The following is a 12,729-nucleotide window of genomic DNA, read 5'->3' on the forward strand; positions in this document are numbered from 1 at the left end:
GGGTGTCTGTTGTGGGGGAGGAAGGTAAAGGAGATTGTGAGCCGCTCTGAGACTCTTCGGAGTGGAGGGAGGGATATAAATCCAATATCTTCATCTACCTCACAGGGTGTCTGTTGTGGGGGAGGAAGGTAAAGGAGATTGTGAGCCGCTCTGAGACTCTTCGGAGTGGACGGCGGGATATAAATCCATTATCTTCTTCTTATTATTGGGTATCGTTGGATCTTTTGCTAAGTTGTTCATGATATATGTTTATTCAGCCAATAACAGAGTTTTTGGTATACATTGCTTTATCAGTGGATTGAAAAAATATTTATTTATTTAAAAGGGGGGAGAACAAGGAGGGGATTTGAAACCATGTAACTGCCTGGGAAAAAATTAAAAAGGGGAAGAACACATCTGTAGAGAATAGAAATAAAAAGTGGTGGCTGAGCTATGAAAGGTTTCCAAAATATCTAAAAAAAGCATTCATATGTAATTGTTACCTATCTGGCATGCGTTCAAGTATGGATAAAATTGTAAGGTTCTCCTGACCTATTGATTTACAAGAAGTGGATGTTTATTCCGGTACTGTCTAGCGTGATCCTTAGACAGTTCTCATTTTTAGGGTTTGTCGAATCGTTCGGGATCAAGTGCCGTGTTCTACTGGAGAAAGTTTTCCTTCCAGACGTTTCATTCTCAGCTGCGGAGAACATCCTCAGTGGCGTTGCAGCCGGAGCAGGCGCTCTGACCTTCTTGGCTGCTGTGCATTGAGTGGGGCCAGGGCTGCTGGAGAGCTGCTATTTCTAGGCTGGACTACAGACTATAAATTGCAGAAAGTCTCAGAACAACCAGCAAATTCCACAGAACAATCAGCACAGTCAACAACCATCTTCCTTATCTTCAAACCCCTTCCAACCCTCCCAGCAATTAACACAGAACAATGGTCACATTCCACAGCCAGTTTCCTTATCACTACCTTTCCAGGAAGCCCCACCAAACAATGGGCACATCCACAAACCTATTGCCCTTTCATCACACCCCCTCCAGCCTAGAAATAGCAGCTCTCCAGCAGCCCTGGCCTCACTCAATGCACAGCAGCCAAGAAGGTCAGAGCGCCTGCTCCGGCTGCAACGCCACTGAGGATGTTCTCCGCAGCTGAGAAGGAAACGTCTGGAAGGAAAACTTTTCCAGTAGAACACGGCACTTGATCCCGAAAGATTCGACAAACCCTAATGATGTTACCAGCCGTGAAAACCTGAAATCTTTGATAGTTCTCATTTTGTTTCCTGCTCTAAGAGCTGCTGTGTTTCTCTTTCTTGTTTCAAAGAACCGAAGATTCCTTTCAAAGTGAAGCTAAGAGATTTGGAAGTCCGGGAAAAGGAATCGGCTACTTTCCAATGCGAGGTCCCTGTTCCCAGTACGGAAACCACCTGGTTCAAAGAAGAGACAAAACTCCAACAGAGTAACAAGTACAACATTGAAGAACAAGGGACGTCTCGGAAGCTTACAGTCCAGAATGTGACCATGGACGACGATGCGGTCTACATCTGCGAAATGAAAGAAGGCAGCAGAACCATAGCCGAGCTGAGCGTCCAAGGTAAGTAGGCATGTGTTTCACGCACCCCTTTTCCTTAGAGAGAGATCGAGATGGGTGACCATGCTAGTCTGTCTGCAGCAGTAGAAAAGCGCAAGAGTCCAGCAAAGGGCAGCTCCTGGGAGAGCCCTCTCAGCCCCACCCACCTCACAGGGTGTCTGTTGCGGGGGGGAGAAGATATAGTAGATTGTAAGCTGCTCTGAGTCTCCGATTCAGAGAGAAGGGTGAGGTATAAATCTGCAATTCTTCTTCTAGTGGTTAAGTGTGCGGACTCTTATCTGGGAGAACCGGGTTTGATTCCCCACTCCTCCACTTGCAGCTGCTGGAATGGCCTTGGGTCAGCCATAGCTCTGGCAGAGGTTGTCCTTGAAAGGGCAGCTGCTGTGAGAGCCCTCTCAGCCCCACCCACCTCACAGGGTGTCTGTTGTGGGGGGGAGAAGATATAGTAGATTGTAAGCTGCTCTGAGTCTCTCATTCAGGGAGAAGGGTGAGGTATAAATCTGCAATTTTAAAAAATAATAATAATTAGGCATGCTCACTTGCTGTGCACGGGAAGCTGGCCAGTTTAAATGACGCATGCCACATTCGTGCGTAGGTTGCACGGGTGAATTCTTTTTCCTCGCCAACATAATGGATAAACCCAGCGTAACTGGCGACACCTTTTTGGAAGGGGGCCGTTTGCATTGTGGAAAGGGAAGGGGTGCTTCATCTTTCACCTTGCAGTCCATCCCAGTCAGTTGGGTTGCCTATTTCCAGGTAGTAGCTGGAGATCTCCTGGGAACACAACTGATATCCAGGCGACAGAGATCAGTTCCCCTGGAGAGAGTTCCCCTGGAAGGCGGACCCTACGGCATTATACCCCACAGAAGTCTCTCCCTTCCCCAGAACCTGCTGTGCCGAGGTTTCACCCCCCAAAACTCCAAAACTTTCCCAACCTGGAGCTGACATCTACCCCAGCTGCTTTGCTGGTGTGTGTATTGGGGATCATAACAAACTGATCAATAGTGGGGGGGAAGTTATGGCCAGAAGAAAAGTTTGCCATCTGTTCTTGCGGCTTCTCCGCTTTAAACCACCCCCCATTTGTCTCAGCCTTTCTTTATAGTTTTGCACACGCTGATGCATAAACCATGGTGACATCACGGTAGGGTTGCCAAGTCCAATTCCAGAAATATCTGGGGACTTTGGGGGTGGAGCCAGGAGACACTGTGGTGGAGCTAGGAGCAAGGGTGTGACAAGCACAATTGAACTCCAAAGGGAGTTCTGTCCATCACAATTAAAGGGACCTCACAACTTTTTAAATGCCTTCCTTCCCTCCACCCTCCCCTTCTCGGATTTCACCTCAGAGGCGGAGCAGAGCGGGCAACTCCGCTGCGCTGCCGCCACCTCTTCTCCGCTTCACCGTAGCTGCTCCTCCAAGATGGGCTCAGCCCCGTGTTTGATATTATGACGTTCTTCCTGCCGGTAACTCAGACATACGATAAATTTCCTTGGCAGCATTATGATAAATCCGGCATAATTGTCAACACCTTTTGGGAAGGGGGCAATTTGCAATGAGCATTTGTGCAAAGGTTGCATGGGTGAATTCTTTTTCCTTGGCAACGTCATGGATAAACCTGGCATAACTGGCGACACTGTTTTGGAAGGGGGCAGTTTGCATTGTGAAAAGGGAAGGGGTGCTTCTCCTTTCACCCTGTTCCTGTTGGGCTTTTTCTACAAAAAAAAAGCCCCGTATTTTATATTATGATATGCTTCTGAAGGAGGAGCCCTGAATAATTCATGAATACACCTCTAATAATAAATGAAAATATGCTTTTGCCTTCAAAAGTAAAAAGGGTGTCCCATGCAATGCGTTAGAAGCAGCCAGCCTTCAATGGGTGTGGGTTGAAGGTTGGAAAGTAGATAACGAAGAGGCCTCAGAGAAGCTTCTCGCAAGAGCTGATAACGCATGAAGACAGGATGTATGGAAAGAAATTACAGGAAGGTGGGGCATGTTGAATTAGATAAGCCTGGGAGCTTGCCTGCTTGTTTTGGGTGCGAATAAAAACCGTCTGAATGGGAATGATTTTAACTTAGTCAGTTTGGCGGATAAGTTCTGCTTTGATGTCAAAGTAAAAAATTGTTGCAACACAGTGATGATTGCGGACCTTGTTATTTCTCTGCTTCACTTCCTCTCTGTAACTCTGCCATATGATAAATTTCCTCGGCAGCATCATGGCTAAACCCGGCGTAATTGTCAACACATTTTGGGAAGGGGGCAATTTGCATTGTGGAAGTGGAAGGGGTGCTTCATCTTTCGCCCTACAGTTGATCCCAGTCGCATAGAGTAGCCAATCTTCAGGTAGCGGCTAGGAGCACAACTCAACTCCAGGCAACGGGGATCAGTTCCCCTCGAGAGAATGGCTACTTTGGAAGGTGGACTGTATGGAATTATACCCCACGGAAGTCCCTCCCCTCCCCAAAGCCTGCCCTCTGCAGGCTCCACCCCTTTTCTGCATTTAGGTAGGAAAAATCCAATGCAGGGTTATAGGATGGGGGAGAAATGTCTTAGCAGCAGTCTGTGCGAAAAGGATCTAGGGGTCTTAGTGGACCATACGCTGAACATGAGTCAACAGTGTGATGCGGCGGCTAAAAAGGCAAATGCGATTTTGGGCTGTATCCACAGAAGTAGAGTGTCCAGATCACGTGATGTGATGGTGCTGCTTTACTCTGCTCTGGTAAGACCTTACCTGGAGTCTTGTGTTTAGTTTCGGGCACCACATTTTAAGAAGGATATAGACAAGCTGGAACGGGCCCAGAGGAGGGTGACGAAGACGGTGAGGGGTCTGGAGACCAAGTCCTATGAGGAAAGGTTGAAGGAGCTGGGGATGTTTAGCCTGGAGAGGAGGCGGCTGAGAGATGATATGATCACCATCTTCAAGTACTTGAAGGGCTGGCCTATAGAGGATGGTGTGAAATCGTTTTCTGTGGCCCCAGAAGGTAGGACCAGAACCAATGGGTTGAAATTAAATCAAAAGAGTTTCCGGCTCAACATTAGGAAGAACTTCCTGACCGTTAGAGCGATTCCTCAGTGGAACAGGCTTCCTCAGGAGGTTGTGGGCTCTCCTTCCTTTGAGGTTTTGAAACAGAGGCTAGAGGGCCATCTGACAGTGATGAAGATCCTGTGAATTTAGGGGGGCGGTGTTTATGAGTTTCCTGCATTGTGCAGGGGGTTGGACTAGATGACCCTGGAGGTCCCCTCCTACTCTGTGGTTCCATCTGAGAACCATCTTGTGAAGAGATGCCAGAGAAGGCGTTGAATTTATTAGCTGAATTTATTAAAATATTGTATTCCACTGGGGCTCAGGCAGCTGAGTGATGAATGTGTGTGTGTGTGTGTAGGTGATTTTAACTACCCGCAGATTGATAGGGTCAATATGTGTTCTGGTCGAGAGAAAGAGATTGAGTTTCTTGATGCTCTCAATGACTGTGCTATGGAGCAGATGGTCTCAGAACCTACCAGGGGTGGGGCGATCCTGGATCTGGTCCTAAGTAATGCCCAAGACTTGGTGAGAGACGTAAAAGTGATTGCGCCGCTTGGGAACAGTGACCATAATGTTATTGATTTCACCGTTTGTATAAATAGGGAGTTGCCCAAAAAGACCGCCACAACCACATTTAACTTTAAAAGGGGTAAATTCTCTGAGATGAGGAGGCATGTGAGGAGGAAACTGAAAGGAAAGGTAAATACGGTCAAAACCCTTGGGGAAGCTTGGAGACTATTTAAAACTATAATCCTAGAAGCTCAGATAAAATACATACCACAAGTTAGGAAAGGCACAAACAGGTATAAGAAGAGGCCAGCATGGTTAACAAACAAAGTAATGGAAGCTGTAAAAGGTAAGAAGGACTCCTTTAAGCGGTGGAAAACCAGTCCAAGTGAGATTAATAAAAGGGAACACAGGCAGTGGCAAATCAAATGCAAGACTGTGATCAGGCAGGCAAAAAGGGACTATGAGGAGCATATTGCAAAAAACATAAAGACCAACAATAAAAATTTCTTCAAATATATTAGAAGTAGGAAACCAGCCAGGGAAGCAGTGGGGCCCTTGGATGACCATGGGGTAAAAGGATTACTGAAGGAGGATGGGGAAATGGCTGAGAAGCTGAATGCATTTTTTCCCTCCGTCTTCACCGTGGAAGATGAGAAGTGTTTGCCCACCCCAGAGCCACTAATATTGGAAGGGGTGTTGAAAGACCTGAGTCAGATTGAGGTGACAAAAGAGGAGGTCCTACAACTAATGGACAAGTTAAAAACTAATAAGTCACCGGGTCCGGATGGCATACATCCAAGAGTTCTGAAAGAACTCAAAGTTGAACTTGTGGATCTTCTAACAAAAATCTGTAATCTTTCGTTGAAATCTGCCTCTGTTCCTGAGGACTGGAAGGTAGCAAATGTCACCCCCATCTTTAAAAAGGGTTCCAGAGGAGATCCGGGAAATTACAGGCCAGTCAGTCTGACTTCAATACCAGGAAAGTTGGTAGAAACCATTATCAAGGACAGAATGAGTAGGCACATTGATGAACACGGGTTATTGAGGAAGACTCAGCATGGGTTCTGCAAGGGAAGATCTTGCCTCACTAACCTGTTACATTTCTTTGAGGGGGTGAACAAACATGTGGACAAAGGAGACCCGATAGATGTTGTTTACCTTGACTTCCAGAAAGCTTTTGATAAAGTTCCTCATCAAAGGCTCCTTAGAAAGCTCGAGAGTCATGGAGTAAAAGGACAGGTCCTCTTGTGGATCAAAAACTGGCTAAGTAATAGGAAGCAGAGAGTGAGTATAAATGGGCAGTCTTCGCAGTGGAGGACGGTAAGCAGCGGGGTGCCGCAGGGCTCGGTACTGGGTCCCATGCTCTTTAACTTGTTCATAAATGATTTAGAGTTGGGAGTGAGCAGTGAAGTGGCCAAATTTGCGGATGACACTAAATTGTTCAGGGTGGTGAGAACCAGAGAGGATTGTGAGGACCTCCAAAGGGATCTGTTGAGGCTGGGTGAGTGGGCGTCAACGTGGCAGATGCGGTTCAATGTGGCCAAGTGCAAAGTAATGCACATTGGGGCCAAGAATCCCAGCTACAAATACAAGTTGATGGGGTGTGAACTGGCAGAGACTGACCAAGAGAGAGATCTTGGGGTCATGGTAGATAATTCACTGAAAATGTCAAGACAGTGTGCGTTTGCAATAAAAAAGGCCAACGCCATGCTGGGAATTATTAGGAAGGGAATTGAAAATAAATCAGCCAGTATCATAATGCCCCTGTATAAATCGATGGTGCGGTCTCATTTGGAATACTGTGTGCAGTTCTGGTCGCCGCACCTCAAAAAGGATATTATAGCATTGGAGAAAGTTCAGAAAAGGGCAACTAGAATGATTAAAGGGCTGGAACACCTTCCCTATGAAGAAAGGTTGAAACGCTTAGGGCTCTTTAGCTTGGAGAAACGTCGACTGAGGGGTGACATGATAGAGGTTTACAAGATAATGCATGGGATGGAGAAAGTAGAGAAAGAAGTACTTTTCTCCCTTTCTCACAATACAAGAACTCGTGGGCATTCGATGAAATTGCTGAGCAGACAGGTTAAAACGGATAAAAGGAAGTACTTCTTCACCCAAAGGGTGATTACTATGTGGAATTCACTGCCACAGGAGGTGGTGGCGTCCACAAGCATGGCCACCTTCAAGAGGGGGTTAGATAAAAAATATGGAGCAGAGGTCCATCAGTGGGTATTAGCCACATTGTGTGTGTGTGTATATATATATATATATATATATATATATATATATTTGGCCGCTGTGTGACACAGAATGTTGGACTGGATGGGCCATTGGCCTGATCTAACATGGCTTCTCTTATGTTCTTATGTTCTTGTGTGTGTGTGTGAGAAGTGCTGACAAGTCACTTGTGACTTACGAAAACCCTATGTATTCATGACCTCCCAAAGGTCCTGTCTTAAATATCCTTGCTCAGGTCTTTTGAACTGAAAGGTCAGGGCTTTATTAATTCAACCCCATCTCCTGTTGGGTCTTCTTCTTTTCCTGCTGCCTTCAGCTTTTCCCAGCATGGGACTCTTGTCTTCTCAAAACGTGACCAAAGTAGGACATTCTCAGTTCAGTTATTTTAGGTTCTAGGGGAGAGGTCAGGCATGACTTGATGCATCGCCAGTTTGGTGTAGTGGTTAAGTGAGTGGACTCTTATCTGGGAGAACCGGGTTTGATTCCCCACTCCTCCACTTGCAGCTGCTGGAATGGCCTTGGGTCAGCCATAGCTCTAATAGAGAGCCAATTGGGTGTAGTGGTTAAGTGTGCGGACTCTTATCTGGGAGAACCGGGTTTGATTCCCCACTCCTCCACTTGCACCTGATGGAATGGCCTTGGGTCAGCCATAGCTCTAACAGAGAGCCAGTTGGGTGTAGTGGTTAAGTGCATGGACTCTTATCTGGGAGAACCGGGTTTGATTCCCCACTCCTCCACTTGCAGCTGCTGGAATGGCCTTGGGTCAGCCATAGCTCTAATAGAGAGCCAATTGGGTGTAGTGGTTAAGCGTGCGGACTCTTATCTGGGAGAACCGGGTTTGATTCCCCACTCCACAACTTGCAGCTGCTGGAATGGCCTTGGGTCAGCCATAGTGGTTAAGTGAGCGGACTTTTATCTGGGAGAACCGGGCTTGATTCCCCACTCCTCCACTTGCAGCAGCCAGAATGGCCTTGGGTCAGCCATAGCTCTAATAGAGAGCCAGTTGGGTGTAGTGGTGAAGTGCACGGACTCTTATCTGGGAGAACCGGGTTTGATTCCCCACTCCTCCACTTGCAGCTGCTGGAATGGCCTTGGGTCAGCCATAGTGGTTAAGTGAGTGGACTCTCATCTGGGAGAACCGGGTTTGATTCCCCACTCTTGCAGCTGCTGGAATGGCCTTGGGTCAGCCATAGTAGTTAAGTGAGCGGACTCTTATCTGGGAGAACTAGGTTTGATTCCCCACTCCTCCACTTGCAGCTGCTGGGATGGCCTTGGGTCAGCCATAGTGGTGAAGTGAGCGGACTCTTATCTGGGAGAACCCGGTTTGATTCCCCACTCCTCCATTTGCACCTGCTGGAATGGCCTTGGGTCAGTCATAGCTCTAATAGAGAGCCAGTTTGGTGTAGTGGTTAAGTGCACGGAGTCTTATCTGGGAGAACTGGGTTTGATTCCCCATTCTTCCACTTGCAGCAGCTGGAGTGGCCTTTGATCAGCCATAGCTCTAATAGAGAGCCAGTTTGGTGTAGTGGTTAAGTGTGCAGACTCTTATCTGTAAGAACCAGGTTGGATTCTCCACTCCTCCACTTGCAGCTGCTGGAATGGCCTTAGGTCAGCCGTAGCTCAGGAAGGAGTTGTCCTTGAAAGGGCAGCTGCTGTGAGAGTGCTCTCAGCCCCACCCACCTCACAGGGTGTCTGTTGTAGGGGAGGAAGATAAAGGAGATTGTCAGCCGCTCTGAGACTTTGATGGAGTAAAAGGACAGGTCCTCTTGTGGATCAAAAACTGGCTAATTAATAGGAAGCAGAGAGTGAGTATAAATGGGCAGTCTTCGCAGTAGAGGACGGTAAGCAGTGGTGTGCTGCAGGGCTCAGTACTGGGTCCCATGCTCTTTAACTTCTTCATAAATGATTTGGAGTTGGGAGTAAGCAGTGAAATGGGCAGGTTTTCAGATGACACTAAATAGTTCAGGGTGGTGAGAACCATAGACGATTGTGAGTCACTCCAAAGGGAACTGTTGAGGTTGGGTGAGTGGGCGTCAACGTGGCAGATGAGGTTCAATGTGGCCAAGTGCAAACTAATGCACAATGGGGCCAAAAATCCCAGCTACCAATACAAGTTGATTGGGTGTGAACTGGCAGAGACTGACCAACATAGAGATCTTGGGGTTGTGGTAGATAACTCACTGAAAATGTCAAGACAGTGTGCAATTGCAATAAAAAAGGCCAACACCATGCTGGGAATTATTAGGAAGGGACTTGAAAACAAATCAGCCAGTATCATAATGCCCCTGTATAAATCAATGGTGCGGTCTCATTTGGAATACGGTGTACAATTCTGGTCACTGCACCTCAAAAAGGATATTATAGCATTGGAAAAAGTGCAGAAAAGGGGAACTACAATGACTAAAGGTTTGGAACACTTTCCCTATGAAGAAAGGTTCAAACGCTTGGGGCTTTTTAGCTTGGAGAAACATCGACTGCGGGGTGACATGATAGAGGTTGACAAGATTATGCATGGGATGGAGAAAAAAGAGAAAGAAGTACTTTTCTCCCTTTCTCACAATACAAGAACTTGTGGCCAGTCAGGTTAAACTTGTGAGCAGTCAGGTTAAAACAGATAAAAGGAAGTACTTCACCCAAAGGGTGATTAACATGTGGAATTCACTGCCACAGGAGGTGGTGGCGGCTACAAGCATAGCCAGCTTCAAGAGGGGGTTAGATAAAAATATGGAGCAGAGGTCCATCAGTGGCTATTAGCCACAGTGTGTGTGTGTTTGTGTTTGTGTATATATACATACACACACATATATATATACAGATATATATACATATATATACATATTATATATAAGTGTGTGTATACACACACACACACACACATATATATATATGTATATATATAAATAAAAATTTTGGCCGCTGTGTGACACAGAGTGTTGGACTGGATGGGCCATTGACGTAATCCAACATGGCTTCTCTTATGTTCTTATTCAGAGAGAAGGGCGGGGTATAAATCTATAGTCTTTCTCTTCTTCTTGATCTAGAACCCGCTTATTTGTTGCTTTGGCGGTCTGTAAAACTCTTCTCCAACACCACATTTCAGATGAATGATGAATGAGGATGTGTGAATTTGTTCCCACTCTCCCTTAGTGATATGCACAACCTCTGTAGAGAAAATAATTGACTCGAAGGCCGAAAGAAACAATGGCCGCACTAGCTCTTGTTCCAGTGTTTCCTCTTTCACCCCTTCCAAAGTCCCATGAGAGCATATCAAATGCCCATCCCATCGCCTTTGCCCTGCCCTCCAAAATACTTCTCCCATCCTACATGTGACGGTGGAAGAAGACGATCGAATGCATCCAGAGCTTCTACCAGCTGGGCCTATACGGATGCTGCGTGGGAGTAGGAAGGCATTCCTGCCTCTCTTTAATGGAACTGCCCAGGAACAGCTGAGCTGTCCCCATAAAAATCCCTTCCTGAGGCACAGGAAGGCTTGAGTTAAGCAGGAGTTAGAAAACTGTGTGGCAAGTATTGGTAGCTTTTCAACCTCCAGGAGGCACCTGGAGATCTGCTGTTACAATTAATCTCCTGACAACCAAGACTGTTCCCCTGGCGAAATTGGCTGCTTTAGAGACTAGAGACTATGGCATTTTACCTTGCTGAGGTCCTTTCTCTCCTCAAAGAGAGCCAGTTTGGCGTAGTGGCGAAGTGTGCGAACTCTTATCTGGGAGAACCGGGTTTGATTCCCCACTCCTGCACTTGCGGCTGCTGGAATGGCCTTGGGTCAACCATAGCTCTCGCAGGAGTTATCCTTGGAAACTTCTGTGAGAGCTGTCTCTCAGCCCCACCCACCTCACAGGGTGTCTGTTGTGGGGGGAGAAGATATAGGAGACTGTAAGCCACTCTGAGTCTCTGATCCAGAGAGAAGGGTGGGGTATAATTCTGCAGTCTTCTTCCACTTCTTCTCAGCCCCATCCTCTTCACAGGGTCTGTTGTGGGGGGAGAAGATGAAGGAGATTGTAAGCCGCTCTGAGTCTCTGATCCAGAGAGAAGGGCGGGATATAAATCTGCAGTCTTCTTCCACTTCTTCTCAGCCCCATCCTCTTCACAGGGTGTCTGTTGTGGGGGGAGAAGATGAAGGAGATTGTAAGCCGCTCTGAGTCTCTGATTCAGAGAGAAGGGCGGGATATAAATCTGCAGTCTTCTTCCACTTCTTCTCAGCCCCGTCCTCTTCACAGGGTGTCTGTTGTGGGGGGAGAAGATGAAGGAGATTGTAAGCCGCTCTGAGTCTCTGATTCAGAGAGAAGGGCGGGATATAAATCTGCAGTCTTCTTCCACTTCTTCTCAGCCCCGTCCTCTTCACAGGGTGTCTGTTGTGGGGGGAGAAGATGAAGGAGATTGTAAGCCGCTCTGAGTCTCTGATTCAGAGAGAAGGGCGGGGTATAAATCTGCAGTCTTCTTCCACTTTTCTCAGCCCCATCCTCTTCACAGGGTCTGTTGTGGGGGGAGAAGATGAAGGAGATTGTAAGCCGCTCTGAGTCTCTGATTCAGAGAGAAGGGCGGGGTATAAATCTGCAGTCTTCTTCCACTTCTTCTCAGCCCCGTCCTCTTCACAGGGTGTCTGTTGTGGGGGGAGAAGATGAAGGAGATTGTAAGCCGCTCTGAGTCTCTGATTCAGAGAGAAGGGCGGGGTATAAATCTGCAGTCTTCTTCCACTTCTTCTCAGCCCCATCCTCTTCACAGGGTCTGTTGTGGGGGGAGAAGATGAAGGAGATTGTAAGCCGCTCTAAGTCTCTGATTCAGAGAGAAGGGCGGGATATAAATCTGCAGTCTTCTTCCACTTCTTCTCAGCCCCGTCCTCTTCACAGGGTGTCTGTTGTGGGGGGAGAAGATGAAGGAGATTGTAAGCCGCTCTGAGTCTCTGATTCAGAGAGAAGGGCGGGATATAAATCTGCAGTCTTCTTCCACTTCTTCTCAGCCCCGTCCTCTTCACAGGGTGTCTGTTGTGGGGGGAGAAGAAGGAGATTGTAAGCCGCTCTGAGTCTCTGATTCAGAGAGAAGGGCGGATATAAATCTGCAGTCTTCTTCCACTTCTTCTCAGCCCCGTCCTCTTCACAGGGTGTCTGTTGTGGGGGGAGAAGATGAAGGAGATTGTAAGCCGCTCTGAGTCTCTGATTCAGAGAGAAGGGCGGGGTATAAATCTGCAGTCTTCTTCCACTTCTTCTCAGCCCCACCCCCCTTCTCCTCTCTCTCTTTTCCCCCTTTCACTGTTTAGACCAGGCTGTTTATATGCCACTCCCATCCCCACACCAGTGTTCTCTCTAAGCTGCAGAGTGTTGTGAGCAAAAATTCTACTTTGTGAGCGACTAGTATTAAAGTTGTGAGCTCCTG

General features: G+C 47.2%; 1 protein-coding gene across 1 annotated transcript in view; it reads left to right on the forward strand.

The window, feature by feature from the left end:
- OBSCN (obscurin, cytoskeletal calmodulin and titin-interacting RhoGEF) overlaps nucleotides 1-12,729 on the forward strand; it is a 294,242-nt gene that overhangs the window by 18,779 nt on the left and 262,734 nt on the right. The window contains 1 exon segment of the mRNA XM_060248274.1: nucleotides 1,307-1,576. Within this exon segment, the coding sequence (XP_060104257.1) occupies nucleotides 1,307-1,576 (270 nt within the window).

The sequence above is a fragment of the Heteronotia binoei genome, chromosome 10, assembly GCF_032191835.1.
Source record: "Heteronotia binoei isolate CCM8104 ecotype False Entrance Well chromosome 10, APGP_CSIRO_Hbin_v1, whole genome shotgun sequence".
NCBI lineage: Eukaryota > Metazoa > Chordata > Lepidosauria > Squamata > Gekkonidae > Heteronotia > Heteronotia binoei.